General features: G+C 36.0%; 1 protein-coding gene across 1 annotated transcript; it reads right to left on the minus strand.

Moving 5' to 3' along the window:
- Positions 1–8,587: 8,587 nt before the first annotated feature.
- On the minus strand, positions 8,588–20,006 carry LOC306846326 (voltage-gated inwardly rectifying potassium channel KCNH2-like). The gene is made up of 5 exons (XM_079379628.1): positions 19,698–20,006; positions 18,884–19,114; positions 11,298–11,468; positions 10,041–10,475; positions 8,588–9,793 (listed from the first exon to the last, which is right to left on the minus strand). Exons 1-5 carry the CDS (start codon positions 19,771–19,773, stop codon positions 9,471–9,473), a joined length of 1,236 nt encoding a protein of 411 aa, XP_079235754.1. The 5' UTR covers positions 19,774–20,006; the 3' UTR covers positions 8,588–9,470.
- Between the last annotated feature and the right edge of the window lie 702 nt (positions 20,007–20,708).

Consider the following 20,708-nt stretch of genomic DNA (forward strand, 5'->3'; position numbering starts at 1 on the left):
CCTTACTTACATCCGGTGCTGCGCCGGAAGCCATTGTTCTTAACAAAGAGCTTTCAAAGTGACCGAGGAGAAGATGACTTTTCAGTTTACAAGAACTTCCCTGAATTATTGTAAATGCTGTTCATCGCATTGCGAGTCTGCCAGCTGTCATACCAAAATGGAGAAAGGCACTTTAAAGAGATTCAAGTTACATCGAAGTTAAGGCTGGATAACGCTGCATGACCTTTGCGCCGATTTGATCAACACTTAAATAGAGTTTAGCTTTAAGCGCCATTCACTTTAAGTTTTATGACCCCTTAATCCACGGTTGTTTGCATCTGTCATGTGGCTCGGAGTGTTTGCTTTGATGAACGTCTTCAATTGATATTTAAGTATTTTAAATACTGTACCTATTTTTAGATTGCCATATATCGTAAGACACCTTAATTCTGACAGTTTATACTTATATTTTCAATTATTTTATTATCTGTACCCTGAAGCTTGAATTGATTGTTTACATTTAATATAGCAGTTTTCTAACACAAACATGGTGAAGCTGTTCAGTAAAAAAAGCAAACAAGATCAGAAATGGTTAAGGGATAGGGACATCCTTTTAAATATTACTGAACAGTGTATTGCGTTTGTAATATTATACAGATTATTAATTCTTCATAATTTAATTCAAAATATATGTTCATTTACAATGTAACAATTTAAAATGCAACAAAGTAATTCAAAATGTATCTGAATTCAATTCGGTATGTAATCCAATTTAATTATCTGCACAGATTGTTCCTCCTGTACATAACTGCACTGAAATGGAGCAGAGTTGGCAAAAACCTTGGACAGTGGTAAGTGTAAGAGAATTATCAAATACTTTAATGAATGACATATATAATTAATAAACTTAACATGCCCCACTGGTATGCCTAGACAGTCAAGCCAGGGCCTGTCAGTGGGATGGTGGTCCTGTTTGCAAGACTCACTGAGACGGTAAGGTAGGAGTAGACTGTAAATGTATCACAGTCTAATATTGTTACATTATCTTTTCAAATCTTGCTATATTCATAATATATAACATGCCTATATGATTAGGCCTTGCAGAAAAAGACAAAACACAATCATAGTGGATATGGTACTGTTCATAATGTATGCAACATTTTTATGGTCAATTTACCCTGTATCTTTGTATGCTTTTTCTCAGGAGAACACTTTGGTGTCACCAGCGAGCTGCCTGGCCTATCAGTACTTCAGGTGGCAGAAGTATTAAAAAAAGATCATTACACTATCACAGTTATTCATATTTAATGTATTAGTATTTTACATAAACATTTTACATACATCAAAGTTACTTATATTTACATGGTATCGATGTTTATTATATTTACATGTTTAGATTACACCGGTGAGCAAGAAACAGTATTGAAGTTATATATACACACACACACACATTACATTCAATTTACATTTTATATAACAGTTTGTACAAATAAAAACACAATAATTCAGTTGTTTTGTGTGAGGCCAGATCTCTCTACCGACTGAAAGGTGGACCATGAAGAGGAAGAACTCAAAGATGGGCTGCAGAAACTGACAGTGTCAAAATTAATTTTTAATAATTATGATACATATAATGCATGTAATGTGTGCATCAAAAGAGAAAAATAAATATAAATAACATTTATTTTCTATCTCTGTCACAAACAATACAATATCAATATTTACCATTGCATTGCTTGTTATTCCAAATGTACTCTTCGTTATAGCTGTCCCTTGCTCTGGTGACACGAACCATGTTGTGGGATGCAGGTTCACCAAGTCTCCAAAAGTGCATTTGGGCATAGATCGCAAATCTAGATGGGATGCAAAACATGTTTTCAGAATATACACACCACAAAATCTAATAACAATGCAAGTTAGTTTGTCTACACTGAACCTGAAGCTTACTTTAAAAATGTATGGTTGTAATGCACTGACATGCAAGTACTTTTTTTTTTTTTTAAGCAAATCATCTAATAACTAGTTAACATGTATTGCCCAGACCCATAGAAGAGGTTTTAAATAAACACTGTTCACAACAGGCATACAATGTGCTCGGTAATATAGTAAATTATTAAGTCTTACCTGATGTAGAACCACTTATTGAGATTTTTTTTCATCCAGGGGATGTTGTTGGGACAAAACGGGACACAGCAATAGCGGGACAAACCACCCTCACTGATGTTTAAACTTTATGGAACTCTGTTAAATAAATTTTGTATTATATTACTATGGTATACTTACTGTGTTATATTCTAACAATACAAGTTAGAAATATTAGTTTATATTAATCGTTCACTGACAAAAGATTGCGGCTAGTAACGCATTGACGATATGGTTGAATATAGACCGGAAGCTTGTAAGCGGCCTGAGATTTAACCGGAAATACGTAGGGTACGTCCTATATATGCATAGAGCCCATTGCCTCTAAAAGGAAACTTAGCAGCATCCCTTCCGGCAAAAATCTTACAAAACCGCAACGATGAACACTACTTTTTGAAGTCCCTGCAGCCTGGAAGATATGGTTAATTGGAACATGACTAACTGTCTGGCGTCCAGTATTTTACTTCATTTCTTTATGAGGTTTTTATATTATGATTGTAATTGGCCATTGCTAAGAGTCCTCTAATGCAGTTTTGCAAACTAATGGAGTTTCTGGATCCAGTCCAGTGCCATTTAGCGAGACGGCAAAATAAGTCTGTTACCACAAAAGGATGTTAACATTACAGCACCCAGAGGGCAAAAATACTCAAGTGTAATGCCTTTGATTTGATCATTTGATATAAACCTTTTACTTTACAGCCTTCATCGGTGAAATCTCTGCTAGTTATTGCTGAGAAATTAATTTATACATTAAATAAAAATTAGATGCATTAGTGCATTCATGCAAAATGAACTTGCAGTCATGAAAAGATGATAGTAGTACTAACAAAAGCATTTATGTCTCTCCAGTCTACACATTGACACTGGAACGTTATTCAAGTAAGATAAGGCTTACATAATATACGTTTGCTCTATTTTTTTATTATATGCCCCATAAGCTATATTTGCTCACTCGTTTATTAACAGTGTGCTCGGTGATGGTGTATTCAAGGGTACAGCCTGTTATAACCAGAAAGTCACAAACAATGAAAATGAAATATCAGTGGATTTGTTTCACAAGTTCCTTACAGTCACAGTTTATATTCTTTGAATACTTCAAGTTACTATGTACTGAAGTCATTTGTATCAACTACAGATATCCACAGTGAAAATCTCTTTGGCTTAAGTAATAACATTTAGAGTCAAGACAGATCCTCCAATCGGTTTCAACTCCAAACAGCCCAACTCTCTAAAGAGCCAATTTTAAGACTTACCCTCATTATAAACAATATTTATGGATAACATATGCATAAATGTGAAAATCCGGACCACTATGAGGCCAGAGAAGAGAAAGCATCACTTCTAATGGTTATTTCATCTAATGCTTTATTAGAAAAAAATGCAAATGATTACCTTAAACATCCTTATTAAAACAATTAATCGATTACATAAATTATCAAAACTGCTGCTCAGTTAAATTTATATTTGGGTTGTTAATTTAACGTCTTAATCTACTACAATTCATTAAAAATGTGATAAAATATAAGTTATGCCCCTTGAGCTCAGCATAAATTTCATAGATTTTTGTTCTACCATCAACACAAGTACCATCAAAACATTTGTAATTTCTGGCCCCAGCTGTTGTTTAGGTAAGTACAGGCATAAAAAAACATGAAAAAGATAGTCGGGAGAGCAGCCCAGTGTTTAAACACATCTGGGACACCATTTCACCATTTGAACTGATTCAGTCAAAAAATAAATAAGGTCAGTAATGCATTTCTCACAAGAAATGCTTTCATCTGTCTGGATTCCATAGCAGAATCTACTACACTTGGTGAAAACCACGAACTAGCACTTGTGAGTAAATGAAACATCATACACTGCCTTTTTTGAGTATCAAGGTGGGAGTTGAGTTATAAAAGCAAAATCCTCTCTTAGAACATCTCCGAGCTAATACTGATCACTGCGCAAACTCACTGTGCATCCCACACAAGCTGATCAATGCAGCATGTAATCATCTAACATTGTCCACCTGGTTAGGAAACAGGAAATATGTCAAGAGCCTGAGATAAAAAATAAAATGTGCTTTAAATATGCTGCATTTCTGCCTTTCAATTTGATTATCTATATACTGTAAATGTATTTGACGTACATTTGACAAAGTGTGAGGTTGCAATTTAAAAGAAATATTTTGCAATACACTTTAAAACATAATCTGTGATGGCAAAGCTGAATTTTCAGCATGATTACGCCAGTCTTCAGTGTCTTATGATTCTTCAGAAAATCATTCCAATATATTGATTTGCTACTCAACTAAAGGATTATTAGGAACACCATACTAATACTGTGTTTCACCCCCTTTCGCCTTCAGAACTGCCTTAATTCTACGTGGCATTGATTCAACAAGGTGCTGAAAGCATTCTTTAGAAATGTTGGCCCATATTGATAGGATAGCATCTTGCAGTTTATGGAGATTTGTGGGATGCACATCCAGGGCACGAAGCTCCTGTTCCACCACATCCCAAAGATGCTCTATTGGGTTGAGATCTGGTGACTGTGGGGGCCATTTTAGTACAGTGAAGTCACTGTCATGTTCAAGAAACCAATTTGAAATGATTCGAGCTTTGTGACATGGTGCATTATCCTGCTGGAAGTAGCCATCAGAGGATGGGTACATGGTGGTCATAAAGGGATGGACATGGTCAGAAACAATGCTCAGGTAGGCCGTGGCATTTAAACGATGCCCAATTGGCACTAAGGGGCCTAAAGTGTGCCAAGAAAACATCCCCCATACCATTACACCACCACCACCAGCTTGCACAGTGGTAACAAGGCATGATGGATCCATGTTCTCATTCTGTTTACGTCAAATTCTGACTCTACCATCTGAATGTCTCAACAGAAATCGAGACTCATCAGACCAGGCAACATTTTTCCAGTCTTCAACCGTCCAATTTTGGTGAGCTCGTGCAAATTGTAGCCTCTTTTTCCTATTTGTAGTGGAGATGAGTGGTACCCGGTGGGGTCTTCTGCTGTTGTAGCCCATCCGCCTCAAGGTTGTGCGTGTTGTGGCTTCACAAATGCTTTGCTGCATACCTCGGTTGTAACGAGTGGTTATTTCAGTTATAGTTGCTCTTCTATCAGCTTGAATCAGTCGGCCCATTCTCCTCTGACCTCTAGCATCAACAAGGCATTTTCGCCCACAGGACTGCCGCATACTGGATGTTTTTCCCTTTTCACACCATTCTTTGTAAACCCTAGAAATAAACCCTAGGTTGTGCGTGAAAATCCCAGTAACTGAGCAGATTGTGAAATACTCAGACCGGCCCGTCTGGCACCAACAACCATGCCACGCTCAAAATTGCTTAAATCACCTTTCTTTCCCATTCTGACATTCAGTTTGGAGTTCAGGAGATTGTCTTGACCAGGACCACACCCCTAAATGCATTGAAGCAACTGCCATGTGATTGGTTGATTAGATAATTGCATTAATGAGAAATTGAACAGGTGTTCCTAATAATCCTTTAGGTGAGTGTATATATATATATATATATATATATATATATATATATATATATATATATATATATATATATATATATTTTTTTTTTTTTTTTTTTTTTTTTTTTTTTTTTTTTGACATACTGACAAGTATGGTGACCCATACTCGGAATTCATGCTTTTTCCATACATGGAATTCGAGCATTTGTATTTAAAAATATGATTTTTATAAGATTTTGTTTTTTTAAGAAAATTTGGCTGGGATCGTGTAGAGCCCTTTGAAGCTGCAATGAAACTGCTATTTGGACCTTCAACCCATTGGCTGCCATTGAAGTCCACAATATGGGGAAAAATCCTGAATGTTGTCCTTAAAAACCTTAATTTATTTTCGACTGAAGAAAGAAAGACACGGATATCTTGGATGACATGGGAGTGAGTAATTTATCAGGAAATTTTTACTCTGGAAGTGAACTAATCCTTTAAAATTTTGCTCCATTCACTCCGTCTAGGTATTTTTGAATGCAAAAACGCATCTTGCAAAAGGTCTCCTGCTAAACCACAGCTGCTAAATGGGAAGCCCGTTTAGTCACACCTTCACCTGAGTTGGCTTAGCAGCTTCATTAGCTATTCTCTGTTTGCATGATCTCAGAATGAATGTCTATCAACATCAATTTAGGATCAGCCGTATGGCTTAGCTATTAACATGGTAGTATTGAAGTATTTTACAGAAGCTGGAGACTGTAAAAACATCATCACATTGTCAGTAGGTGGAAGTGACAGACTGAAACGCAAAAGACTGCAGGCCAGCCTCTCATGAGTTTTGTCTACAAGCAAATACAATTTGATCTGTTCCATAACATTTCCATACTGCATAATTTATTAACTAAACAAACCGTTTTTGTCGTCCTACCCAATAATTCCAGGACCCACCATCCACACCAACCCACACATACAACAACAGAGAAATAATGAAGAGCTTCTGATGGAAAGAGCTTATTGCTTGGGGTGGTTGTACCAGCAGGTCAGGCAAGAGCTCAGGCCTCCTGTGAGTGTGCCAATGTGATTAATGAACTAATGACACTTTAAGTGGGTTGGGGCTCTGGAGATAAACACCAGAGACGCCACTTCTGTGAGGGGATAGACAGAGGTAGAGGAAAGGGATGAGGTATCCCTCTATTTCCCTACAGTATTATATTGACCAAAATAACACATAAATCCCTGTTAAAGAGAGTCAGATGTTCCTCTGGCACACATCAGCAATTCACAACTACTGCAGCTGCAAGTCACCTATGCAAAACACAACTTAGTGAAATCACCTTCCTTACAAGAAACAAAAATATTGTCTGCGCTGAAAAATAAGTGCTGAACTAATTTATTTTATTCAAATAATAAATAAATACAGATACACTGCTGTTCAAAAGTTTGGGATTGTAAGATTTTTGAAAGAAGTCACCAAGGCTTCATTTATTGGTAAAAATAACATTAAAAACAGTACTATTGTGAAATATTATTATTATTTTAAATAACTGTTTTCTATTGAAATAGTTATACAGATATAAAAAAGCCATTACTCCAGTCTTCAGTGTTACATTATAGTTTAGAAAGCATTATTAAAGGCTAATTTTGGTGCTCAAAAGAACAACTTTTTTGAAAAAAAAAAAAAAAAAAAAAAAGTGTAATCTTTTGAGCAATTTGATTTAAACGTATTAAAATCTTAATGATGCATACATTTATGATTACGCTATACACACTAAAATCTTTTTAAACTTGATCAAAAAAAAAAAAAAAAGAACTCTAATACTACAATAAAAACAGTTAATTTTGAATTATATTTAGATATGTCATGGATGTATAAACTTCAATTAAAGTAAATTAAAACCTAAAAATGTGAAACTACTGATTATGTCAACAGGGCACTACTCTAAACAGTGACAAATGACTAAGCATCTCTGAACACACATCCACATGAGTGCTAATGGCTACTCAGTTGTGGAGATATAGATCTTTCTGTCATGGGGCATCCAGATAACTCAGCTGAAAATGAAAGGACACCTCGCGGCATGTGCCATGTGACCTTAGGCATGACCTCATTCCCTCTGCGCTCTGTTGGAATGCCCTTCATGGAGGATAAGTGTCTGTTCAGCCAGCCATGTGCAGCTGTCACCTATATGACCCTGACCGGGATGCTGCATTAACCCCAGGTAAGAGATATTCCCGTGGGATAGTTATAAAAGATTGCATGAATGAACTGCATCTGCATTAACTACAGTTTTTTACATTGCTGTGGAGAATGCCCTCAGACCACAGTTTAAAATCCCACCTAAATGACCAATGCTACATCCATATGTATTACATAAAAGCTGTTTTGTACTGCCACCAACTGGATAAAAAAAAACCAGCAAAAGTCCACTGCATAATCTACACCATCATATAAGGGAGGGTGAAATAACATTGACCTATGCAGTGACAGACCTATATATCAGTCAGGCTAATTAATCAGCTGATTTTTTTGCATTCTTATTGATAAACGTCAGCTTGGCCAAGTATATATATATATATATATATATATATATATATCTGTGTGTGTGTATTTACAATTGTGGAGTCTGTAAGATTTTTGATTTGATTGATTTTATCCTCACCAAGACTGCATTTATTTGAAAAATACAGTAAAAACAGTATTATTAGGAAATATTGTGACAATTTAAATCATAAGTATTAATATGTCATTCCTGTGATGGATCGATGTTTCAGAAATCATTATATGCTGATTTGTTTATTATCACTATCAATGTTGAAAACAGTTGCTGCTTAATTATTTATTTTTTATCCCCGTGTTCACCAAACCAATCTTGAATGTTTGCTGCTAAAAAGCAAAATTTTTAGTTACATCTGACCATAGACGTTCCAGTCGTGTCTGACAACTGAATATGCTGGAGATTGTTTTTTTTGATGAAAGCATTTTCTTTCCTTGATTTTTTTTCTTGAAGCCCTCCCAAACAACATGTGGTGATGAAAGTGCTGTTTGATCATTTTTTTATGCCGTTTTCTGACCCCAACACTCAACCTTTTTCTGCAATTCTCCAGCTGTGTTCCTTGAAGAGTCTTTGGCCACTCAAACTCTCCTTCTCACCGTGCATTAGGACGATATAGACATGTCCTCTTCCAGATTCATAACATTTTATGTTGATTGGAAATTCTTAATTATTGCCCTGATGGTGGAAATGGGAATTTTCACTGCTCTAGCTTTTTTCTTAAAGTCACTTTCTAATTTGTGAAGCTCAATGATCTTTTGCTGCACATCAGAAATATATTCTTTGGTTTTTCTCATTGTGATGGGTGATTAATTTGGAATTTGGCCTTTGTTTTCCCTCCTATTTATATTTCTGCGAAACAAGAAGCCATGGCTGGATGATTTCATGTTCATAATCATGCTGGTGTGCTCAAAATTGTGAATATGAATGGCAATATATTTCAGATATATTTTACACATAAGAATTTCTAGGGGTACCAGTAACTGTGTCCAACATGTATTTGAGAAAAAAAATTTTTTATTTCATAATGATATTTCCCCCCGTTTTAAATTCTTATTCTCCAACGAAAGCTTAGATTTTTGTGATTTTTTTTAAATAAAAGATCAAAAGGATTAACAATGCACATTTATTTTCACAGCCTTCTTTGATCATATTTACCAAGTGTACCAACAATTCTGACCACGTGTGTATATTATATTACACACACACTTTCCATAGACTTCTATTATTTTAATACTGACCAAACAATATTTTCTATCCCCTAACCCTAAACCTACCCCTTACAGAAAAGCTGTTTGCATTGTGACACTTTCAGATAAACATCATTTACCATTTTTAATATTTTTTTTTCCCCCGTGGGGACTGTACGCCAGGTCCAACAATGTCCAAAATTTTAGGTTTTACTATCCTTGTGGGAACATTTGGTCCCCACAATGTAGCACTCACCTGAGTGACTTTTTCTGTCACATTATGGGTCCGGTCTATTAGTTTGCAGGGGGCAATGATGTCAATCTCACCCGGTGGAACAGCTATTAAGGGGTCTGGCTTCATATCTATTAAGGTGTGTGATATTCGGGGGCCCTGAGCTGAGGTCCGGAGCCGAATGAGATCCGAGTCGGAAGTAGCATTATGCAAGCTGGCTTTGCGGTGCATGGCACCTAGAAGAAAATAAAACAAAGATCTAATTAATCTCATTTTCTATTACTTTGCATTCGTTTTCAATTATCACACGTCTCTCTGGAATACTTCATTCTTATTGGTCAGTTGCAACTGTTCAGGGGTCACATTTTTTGCATAGTGACCATTAAACTGTTTACTGGACTGTAATCCATGTTCATGCTATTCTCTTATAACTCTTTTCTTCGCAACACAAGTTAGAATACTACCAACTGGTTGTGCCATTACCTGTGCTACTGGGTCTGACGGGCAGCTTCCTGTCCCAGTTGAAGTCATTGGTGGAGGGTGAGGGCCGCATGCCACACAGACTCTCGCAGGAGCGGCTGTGTGTCATGCTGCAGCTGGACGGAGATTCCTCTGAGACGAGGTTGTGCAGACGAGTGGAGGGCTGAGAGAAGCCCTGAGGAAGGGGAGGGGATGCTTCTGATGGCCTTGGCTCACTTTCAGGCTCAATCTGTGCCTTATCTTCCCAGAAAAACAGCTGAGATCCTCCCAGTGCAGAGCGCTCAGGCAGGGAGAGCAATTTGTCCAGGGCTACTGACTCATGGCCCATATGGGGCATCGGCTGAGTGTACCCTCTTTCAGAATCTTCATTCACAGACTGTTTACTGCCACTCAGGGAGTGCAGCAAAGGCAGAGGCAACCTGAGATGCTGTCTTTTTGCTGAAGAAATACCAAAGAGTAAGGAAGTTAGGTCTTTGTCAGATAATTGCTACATTATGCATAACAGCCTGAAAGCATCTTTATTGACAGTCATTTAAAAATAGGCGTGTAATCTGGCAACATAAAACGTTTGACAAGCAGCATATAAATGTTACATTATAGATGCTTTGCTAGTGAATTATTGACTCTTAAAAGCATAAATTTGATTATGATTACGACAATATTTATGTTATTTTTCCACTTTATTGAAACTAATCAGTTCTTCAAAACTAAGTCAACCAATAAATATCGTTAAATATCAACAATTCCATTACGCAACAGTGTGTGTAACAGGAAACAATTGTGCTTACAGGACAAGTAACCAACCCATTGTTTACATATATTATTCAACTTTAAGTAAGGGCCAGTCATTCTGAATAATGAAACACATCAATAAACAGACAACGATAAACAGAATGAGAGATAGAGAAATACAATGATGTAGTAAGTCTTGTAAAATTGTTGGCGTTCTTGTTGTTCTAATTAAAATAATGCATCTTCATAAGATTTATAATATTATGCTATACTGTATTCTAAAAACAATGAAAAACTGGTTTGTCATTTTCAGATCATACAAAAATGAATAGTGATCAGTCTCAAGTTTAAACATACATTCTTAGGAGTTGCAAGCTACTTCTACTAAAGTACATGAATTAATTGTGCAACACAAAAAATTCCTGACCATAATTACAAACATAATGAACCAACACCAGAACTAAAATACAAATTCAATATAATGTACTGTAATATAATGAATCAAATTTGTCAGTCCCATCTGAGTACCTTTAGAGAGCCATGAGATGGTGTTTTTGTGTTTGTGGATCTCTCTGGCTGGTGAGCTGTCGAGGGGTCTGTCCTGCTGATCTGCCAGCTCAAAATTCAGGATAAACATGATGACTAAACCATCCTCATTCTTAACTGGAACCACATCCACAAAGCACGGCAAACACACACCTGCGAAAAGGGGAGAAATCTCAACTTTTCCAATAATGTTCACTCAACATCTCTTGACACATTCTGTCACCACTAGTGGGCAGCCTACAACAAAAGATCCCCATTAAACCGCAAACACATAGTTGATGCAGACAGGATTTAACCATTTAAGTGGGTTTATTATCATTCACAACCGGTCCACCTCAAATGCTATTACAATCAATGAGCGCGGCAAAGGTCTGTGTTAAGGTCTGCGATAACCAGCTTGGCAGATGTCCTGAGCCCCGACTGTTCACTGTGACAACTGATAGCCATCCCACATTGGCACTGTGGTTCCTGTTCTCTCACAATGCCAAACCAATCAGCCCCTCTCTGTTCCAGTTTGATGGGCCAGTATTGATGGCCAGGAGTGCTTCACAGTGAGATGAACTCAAGGGCAGACAGGACAACAATGGAACCGGGAACATGATGCCATCTCTCAGGGATTATAGAGTGAAACACACTCCTCTATTCCTCTGTAAATCATTTCATTCATACCAGCAGCATCTGCTTCTGTAAAACACAGTCACGAAGAGCATGACCATCTGCTGCTTAACACCGGCATCTTCTGCGTCATAATTTTCAGAGGGTAAAAGGTATCAGACGATTACAGGCAAGCAGAAATACTGATGTGTTATTATACATGCTAAATGCACCATAAAGGCATTTTATATCCAAATTTCTGAAGAAATAACACTGTTAGTGAAAAACAAAAGGGTGTGACTTGGCCACTGACAATCTAATTTGTAAAAGCAAGCCTTTCAAGAGATTCCCGCACATATTCCCAAATGAATCTCACAGTCTAATTTGTAAATGTCAAGGTATGTCTGTTTACATCCATGAAAAAGGCAAGCTTTCATTTGCAAACCTAACAAACTAAATCGGATTTGGACTTTTTCCAGTACCAAGGACAGAGGCGGCTATTAGGACGAGGGAGGTTAATGCCACCAGAGGAAATTGTATTGTTTTCATAAGAACATAAGCACCATAGAAAACTGAAATTAATAATGGGATTTAGTGGCTCTAAAGCCTGTGACACACCCCCTCATCTTTCTCTTCCTCCTCTCCACCACATCCTCTTGTTAGGTTTAGATGCACTGTATCAATTTCATCCTGTGGTTTCGGCTAGATATTCCAGAAAACCAACCAGTGCGATGAGAAAACAAGTTTTTCCTGCAAGTGTTGGTTATAGTATAAAAATACTAACTGATCAGTTTAAAATCCTTTTTGTGGCCTTGATTTATCACATTCTGATAACCTGTAGAACCTTTTTCCACTGTCACGTGTGCAGTAGAGAAGTTCTATATGGTTTAACAGCACTTCACTGAACCATTGATAACAATAAAGAACCTTTACTTTTAAGAGTATAACATATCCATTATGTTAAGACTATATCCAAAATAATTATAGAATTATCATATTTTTTCATAATTATATTTTAAAATTTCTCAAGCTCTCAAAGTGGGTTGTAATGGCAATCTATTCCCCCATTTACATGGAGACTGGCACAAAGGATTTGATGCATAAAACCAAAAACTTGCAGTGTAACAGTTTACTTTCCATTTTCCAGGATACAACAAAAACCAAAAATCAAAGTTAAGAATTATTTACACTTTTTTCAAGCTTCAAATTAGATATGTTTCAAATAATGGTCAAGAGACTGTCTAACACAAAGTCTCTTTCTTCTTCTTCAAACTATCAACGGTTGCTTATGCATACGTATATCATATATCAAATAACAATCACTCTTAAAATACAGAATATAACAATAATATAGAAAAATATTACAAATGTTCTTAGTGTTCTTTATGGCTCTAACATGGGTTCTAGCATTAGTCACATTCTAGTATTTGTTTCTGAAAGCACTATCAAATGAGCCAAAATAAACAAAATGTAACTGCAAAAATTCTACAGAATGGATTAAATATGGTACAATAAATACTACACTCTTACTTTCAGCAGAAAGCACTATCAAATTAGCTAGAATACTTAATAAATACACAGTGGCTGAGCGGCATACGTAACTATGTGCATGAGTTGCATACAAATTACTTCAGAAATGTGCAAAACTCTATCATTTTAGCTTTATTGTTTGCATGGTGGCTAAGTATTTATTCTTGAGAATACCTGCTGCAATAAAGTAAGCAAGATGTAGCAGGCAGCTCTGTATCACCAGAATGTGTCCTCGTGCCTGCTATCCTCTCGATTTACTAGTAGGTTTTGAATATCATAAAACAAATAGCATGCAAATTTAGATAATAGCCTGAGGTTTGAGCTGAACTGCTGGCGTATTTGCGACTCCTCTTAGGAAAACACCAACTACAAGCCTCGAAATTTGAGCAGTGAAACACATTTTGAACCTGTGGCATGTAATAAAATAAACAATATGTATATGTGTGATGCTCTGTCTCTGTTTTTAGGGTGACCTTTTAACATTCTGTCAAAGGTCTACAGATGAAAAATAGCCTTTTGGGCTAATTCTGGCACGTTTACATTTGTTTATTAATGTGCATTGCCCCTGTAAATAAATAAACTAAAAACAAAATTGTCAATAAGTCAGTGGACAAACAAAAGGTTTAAATACAATGTTCTTTTAGGAGCAAAATAAATATATAATAACTAACATTAAACAATTAAAACAGAATTGGACTAGAAGATGATTGTATAGCAGATGATCTATTAACATAAAGATTAAATGTATTTGATCATTTTCTGTCACTTGTAAAGTATTCATCAAGTTTGACTCTAACTTTGGTGATCTTATGGTGATACCATCTGCAAAACCAGGTTAACAACATACAAACTAATAAATGCATAAGGTCTATCAGCATCTGACAACTCCAAACTCTGATGAACACTGAGGAGGGCTTCCTGACTAGACTCTCCTATGAGTGTTCAGGGATGAAGAACGGACATTTAAATAATTAACTCCCAGAGATGGTTTCAGTCATTACTCTGTCTAATTATAGCTGAGGAGGCAATTACCAGAATATGGAGACTGATGAGCAGGGTCATCCTCGGTCTTATCTGTTGATCAGAGGTCTTCCATTGGATCTTTCCTTGTTACGCTCATAATTGGGTCATGTTTTAGAATCTTTTATTATTCAGTGCCTACTTATATTTTCTGTATTGTTATTAAAAATACTAATTAAAAAGTAATTTATACTTATAAGACAGTCCAGAGAAGATGGGCGAACTATGCTGGAAATACTTTGTCCACCTATTAAAGTGACAGTTGTTGTCTTAAACTATTCATGTTACAATACTTAGATTCTTTATTTTACCTTTTTAAAGGAATAGTTCACCCAAAAATGAAAATTTGCTCTCCCTCATGTCATCCAAAGACAGAACAGATCTGGAGAAATTTTACATTACATCACTTGCTCACCTATGGATCCTCTGCAGTGAATGGGTGCCGTTAGAATGAGAGTACAAAAACTGATACAAACATCACAATCACAATCCCCACAACTCCAGGGCATTAGTTAATATTTTGAGAAGTAAAAAGCTGTGTTTATATATGTAACAATAAGGCATTTTAACTTTAAACATTCACTTCTGAGCAAAATACGAGTCCCTAATCCTTAATAATGCTTCCTCTATGCAAAAAGTCCATCCCCTGTTGTCCGCTTATATCAAAATCCACCGGCATTTGTTTATAAGCGTTTTGGTCTTTGTTCACTTGTAGATGGTGCTTGATTTGTGCATATTTTTATCCAGACGATTCAGACGAGATTACTTGTTACTGGAAAAAGAAATATTATGGACTCATTTTAGCTGGAATAAACTGTTTGAAGTTATAAACGTCTTAATGATAAATTTGTTTTATAAAAACACACATTTTATTTTTACAAGACACTTGAACAACTGAAATTTTAATTAATGGAGTGGGTTACTTGTCATGTTTTTTCATCAGCTCTTCGGATGATCCATCGGTGAGCAAGCAATGTAACACTAAATTTGACATATTATCGGCAAGTTTTCATTTTTGGGTGAACAATTCCTTTAATGAAAATAAATGGGTTCATAGACTGTCAAGCTCCAAAAAGGACAAAAAGCATCATGAAAAGTATTTCAGAATTTTCTGAAGTCATACAATAGATTATGCGAGGAACAGGTTTTATTATTGGAAAGAGAAGCTTGGTTATTCCACTATAAATAACTATTGTTGCATGAAGGCAAGCAACAAATTACAGAATTTTCAGTTTGGGTAAAGTATTCCTTAAAAAGAAAAGAATAATACCATTATTTTCCATCAAACATAAAGCTCAAACTAATGAGGCTCTGTTTATCTCATTAAGGTGAAGAAAATTTTTTTTTTTGAAATGGGGAGTTCCTATTAAAAGTCATCCCCAGATCATTTACTGCAAGAGCATAATCTGCCTCAGGGGTCATCATTAAGTGATCATTTGCTATGCTTTATACATTTCACAATCATTTCCTCATAGATAAACCTCAGAGGACCAACAGGCTTTAAAGAGGGTTGGACAGTCACTAATTGGAATTGCTCTTTTGTTGGAGGATTACTGGTGCAACCACCATTAGTTCCACGCTTTGCTTTCAAAGTCCTTCCCAAGGACTCTTAAGAGGCAAGGATCTTCGCCTTTACAGGAAAATGGGCATTGGTGCACTGGGTAACATAATGAGAAGCCACTATTTCCTTAGGTTCATAAAACAAAATAATTTATGCTGATTATACTAATTTTCTAATCAGAAATACATTTTTGTACATCCCTAAAAGGTTTTGAATGCACCCCACGGCCTTCCTGTGTATTGCAGAATTTCGCTGAAGCATCATTATCCTTCAAAGTTCCCTCGGAGGAGCTTTTTGTGTGTCCTTCCAGCAGGTAATTTGTGCAGAGACTTCCAGTAGTCCTCTCCAGACTGCAGAACGTTATTACTGACCATGACACCTTCATTACCTCACATTAGTTTTCAGTAATAAATGACCCTCTGGACTATAGCCACCTACACATTTATAACACATCTTAGTTGTATTCATGGTTTAGAGTAACTAAAAAATCTCGGTGCAAAGGCCTACTGATTAATAATTCTTAGGGTTTTGATTGATACACAAGCACATCTCTTCCAATACCATTTACACTGAATGTTGCTGAATGTTGAAGGCTGATCCATTTTTTCTTTGTGTATTATTTGCATGAAATATCTTTTGGAGTATTTTATTGAGGTCAATTATAAATTAAATGTATGTTTGTATTTTTATGGGTGACAATTGATCCCACTGACAAATAGGAGAAGCCATGATTTCATCAGTAATCGTATGTATTTATATGCAAACTGTGCTACTGACACACATTTTCGTACATTTGCATAGACATTGAACATACATTTTCATAAAATGTAAATAAATATTTTATGTATGCACAACTTTAGAGAGCTACAAATGTTTTCAAATCTATTTCACTTAATTGAAGATTTAATTTGATTGATTTCATTGTATTTAAATCTATTAAATTAATTAAATATGCTAAATGCCATTACATTTAACATATCTGTTTGAACATTATAACAATTTAATTCTGGTCTGTGTGATTTCTGTTGGCGCATTTCACGCTTTTAGACAGACTTCGTCACTTTACACTGGATGCACTTTATACAATTTTAAAATATTAAATGACAATTCTGCCAACATTTAATCATTACTTAATAATTAGATTTTTATTTTATTTGCTGTGGCTACAAATTAATTGACATATGCACACTAAAATGATTATAAAATCAATTCATTCTATTACTGGATTGCATTTCTGGTCTTATAAAGTCAGTTAGCTCTGTGGCAGAAAAAGACCTCATTTAATTTAGAAAAAAATCTTTATAGTATTTATATTTATTATTATATATTATACATTTATTAGTATTTATATTTATACATTTTAACTAAAATGATTTATTCTGCACTTATCTGCCTATTATGTTTTTTAGGGCTTAAAACTGTAAAATGTAACTACATTAATATATTTATGATTTAATTTAAAAGAAAAGTTTTTACATTTCTGCAGCATACATTAATATTTTACATTTTAAATGCTGTCAATATGTCCATAAGCCTCAGCACAAATCCAAACAAACAAACGGTCTGAAAAATAGCTATTACAATAAAGCTCTGGTAACCGTCATCAACCTCATCTGTACTGGAAATGTACAAGAATTTCACATAATGCATTTTACACATCCTTCATAAAACATGCTTAAACTTTCAAACATGGCATCTGAACACCAACAATAGCTTATATTTATATTGCTACTGTATTCTGATACACATACTGAACATGCCGTCCAATTACAATCCTGATAAGCATAAGGTGATGGATTTGACATGTAGGTTACAGTGACACAACACCCACAGACCCCATGACAAAACCATGATTGTATATATATATATATATATATATATATATACTGTCACCAATAACATACTGTAATGAAATGTAGACGACAGCAAAAGGAAGTCAAAAAACTGAGCGTATTCTCATATTTAGGAACTACTAAATGTAGCCTGAGCACACCTGAGAAATTTAGGGTGGTTAGGTTACAAAGGGTCACACTGAGAAGTATTCCGAACATCCAGATCAGTGGAAAAATACCCTGTGCTCGGACATGCTGCCTAAACCCTAGGATGGATTATGTGTACATTTATCCACTCTGTTAACATGTTAGCATATTCTTCCCTTTACATTAGTCATACAGGAGCATTTTCTGGTTGCTCATGGATGTTGATAAGTTGCTGACTTGTTAGTATCGTAGACTCAAATCCGCACTGTATGCATTGTCCTCTGCCCTGAGCACCACTAGAGGACACAATGTTATGACGCCCTTATGGAACCATTTGGATTACTAGCATATAGCACTGGGAATTGATCTGGATAGTGAGAAATTGTACTTTGCAATTATGTCTTCTATGACTATTGTTCCTATTCTCAAACAACCAGCTGTCCTGGAAATCAATACATCATCCAGAAATGCTATCTTTAAATAGGAGAGGACAGAAATAGAAATAATTAGAATAACCCTTGTACTGTAATCCTCATCTTTCAGTTGAGTATCCATAATAAAGAATGGCATGGGTAAGAGAGACTGCCACAAGAGTGGCTAAACTCCAAGATCAATCATCAAGGGACACATCAAATGTCAAAGAAGGTTTCAGCAGAAAAGACAATGTAACAATGTTTAGGGAGTAAGTATTAGTGGGTCCAAAGAAATACAACGAGTGCAAGGTTGCAAGTCACTCACAAACATCTATCAAATGAATACAAGTGCATGAAATTGTTTGTGGTCATGTTATGCTTCTAGGTCAGTTTTTTAAAGTGTCACTGTAATGACACCTACAAAATGAATGTTTAAATATACAAATATAAGAAACACCTCCAGAAACTCACCATCTTTCCTATATAGGGAGATCTCCACTTTCCTTTCTTCAGAGCCCAGTAAGGCTTTGGCCATCTGTGCCACCGCTGGTCGTCCAGTATGCGGTCCATACAGAAAACTGCAGGTACACGGCTTCTGCATGACCTCTGCACGTGTGTAGCCGCACATGCTGCAAAAACCATCATTGCAGAAGATAATGGCGCAGTTTTCAACTCGAGCATTGGCGATGATGAATTTGCGATCTGTTGAGGTAAAGAGATGCAAGACACTCATAAATCACATTCTTGTAGAAACAAAAAACAAGCTCCCATTGTGAATGAAAGCATGTCTGTTTTACCTAAGTTAAAAGAAACTTACAGTAATATGCACCACAATTAAATAAATTATTAAAATCAAGTTATTATTAATGTCACAGTTGTTAAGACACTTTTCACAGAACAAAACTTCACACAATCTCATATATATATATATATATATATATATATATAATATCATACATGTATGTGTTGAATACATTTACATCAAAATTCTGTTTATTGAAATAAAAATGTAAATAATGTCCATCTCCTATATTGGTGCTGTGAATTCTATAGTTACTACTAATGGACAGTTTCTCCCAGTTATCACACATTCAAATGATCAAAAAGAACATTTAATAATAATAATAACCATCATCATCGTAAAATTATCATAAAAGTCTAAAAAACGTATAACGATAATGAAATTATTAAAATTGTGAAAAATAATCATCATCATAAACATCTTAACAACATATTCAGTGTTCATTTAACGAAACAAGCAAACAAACAAAAGTCATTCACTTACTTTGACCCTCGAACTTCCTAATGATGGTGTCCAGGAAGGTGTTCTGAGGCGCAACGTGTCCCCGTCGAACAGGCATTATGTCCTACTTTAGTGGGGCAAAAAGTTCTGCAAGTTCCGCCAGAGCTTGTGTTTATTTTCAACGAGAGATATATTGACTGCGCCGCCAGGACTCACACATGCACACAAGCTTTACATTTACACCTCATCGACGTAAAAGCAACACGAGCGCGCGCCTCTTTAATGTCTCACAGTAATTACGCTTCGAATCTGTCAGTGCGCGCATCCTCGCGCTCAGTAAATCATCTGTCTGACCAATTACCTCACTTTACCTGCTTCCTTTTTTTTTTGCATATGTGGATGCAAATCAACTTTGTCCCAGTCCACTCAATCACTTGCTCCTACAAGCTGTGAAACAGCCCCTCTCTGTGTTTGGGAGCGCTTAAAAATAAGATTGAGTAACGTTACTGGTGTATAGCTTGGAAAGGGTGGGGAAGGAGTCAAGGATGTGGAGAACCGCATGATTCACTCATCCTGATGTTCCCTCTCAGTGTGCCACTCTTCAGCGAGCACAAATCCGATTTAGAGTAGCAAGTTAGACCAGGTCGAGCTCGAACTATAATACAGTGGTAGAAGAAAATCTAAGAAAATGGTAAAACTACTATATTTGGATAACTTGGATAGTGTAACCTCGAGATGATTTCCATGGAATTGCAAATGACCTTCCTTTCTTTAAACGTACAGCAAGTATGTATAAGTTAAATATAAAGACGTATAAGTGGATTCTTAGTTTGGATCCATTTTTTTCTACTGGGGGTCCAAGAGGGTACTGCAGATTTCTTAAGTTGTTTTAAATGTACAAATGTATATACTGCACGTGGATACTGAACATGTTAAAGCAGTGGCTCTGAACTTCAGTCCTGGGCACCTGATTCATCATCAGCTTCACAAACTGAGCCGTGTGTGACAGATAAGACAGACATTACAAGTGGGTCCCCTGGACCGGTGTTATTG

Source organism: Barbus barbus, assembly GCF_936440315.1.
Source record: "Barbus barbus genome assembly, chromosome: 26".
Classification (NCBI taxonomy): domain Eukaryota; kingdom Metazoa; phylum Chordata; class Actinopteri; order Cypriniformes; family Cyprinidae; genus Barbus; species Barbus barbus.

Coding starts and splice junctions, on each gene's coding strand:
- LOC306846326 (XM_079379628.1), bottom strand. CDS start 19,773: ATGCCTGTTCGACGGGGACACGTTGCGCCTCAGAACACCTTCCTGGAC. Junction 19,115..19,697: donor TAGGAAGTTCGAGGGTCAAA/GTAAGTGAATGA, acceptor TTACCTCAACAG/ATCGCAAATTCATCATCGCC. Junction 10,476..11,297: donor CATCTCATGGCTCTCTAAAG/GTACTCAGATGG, acceptor GTATTTCTTCAG/CAAAAAGACAGCATCTCAGG.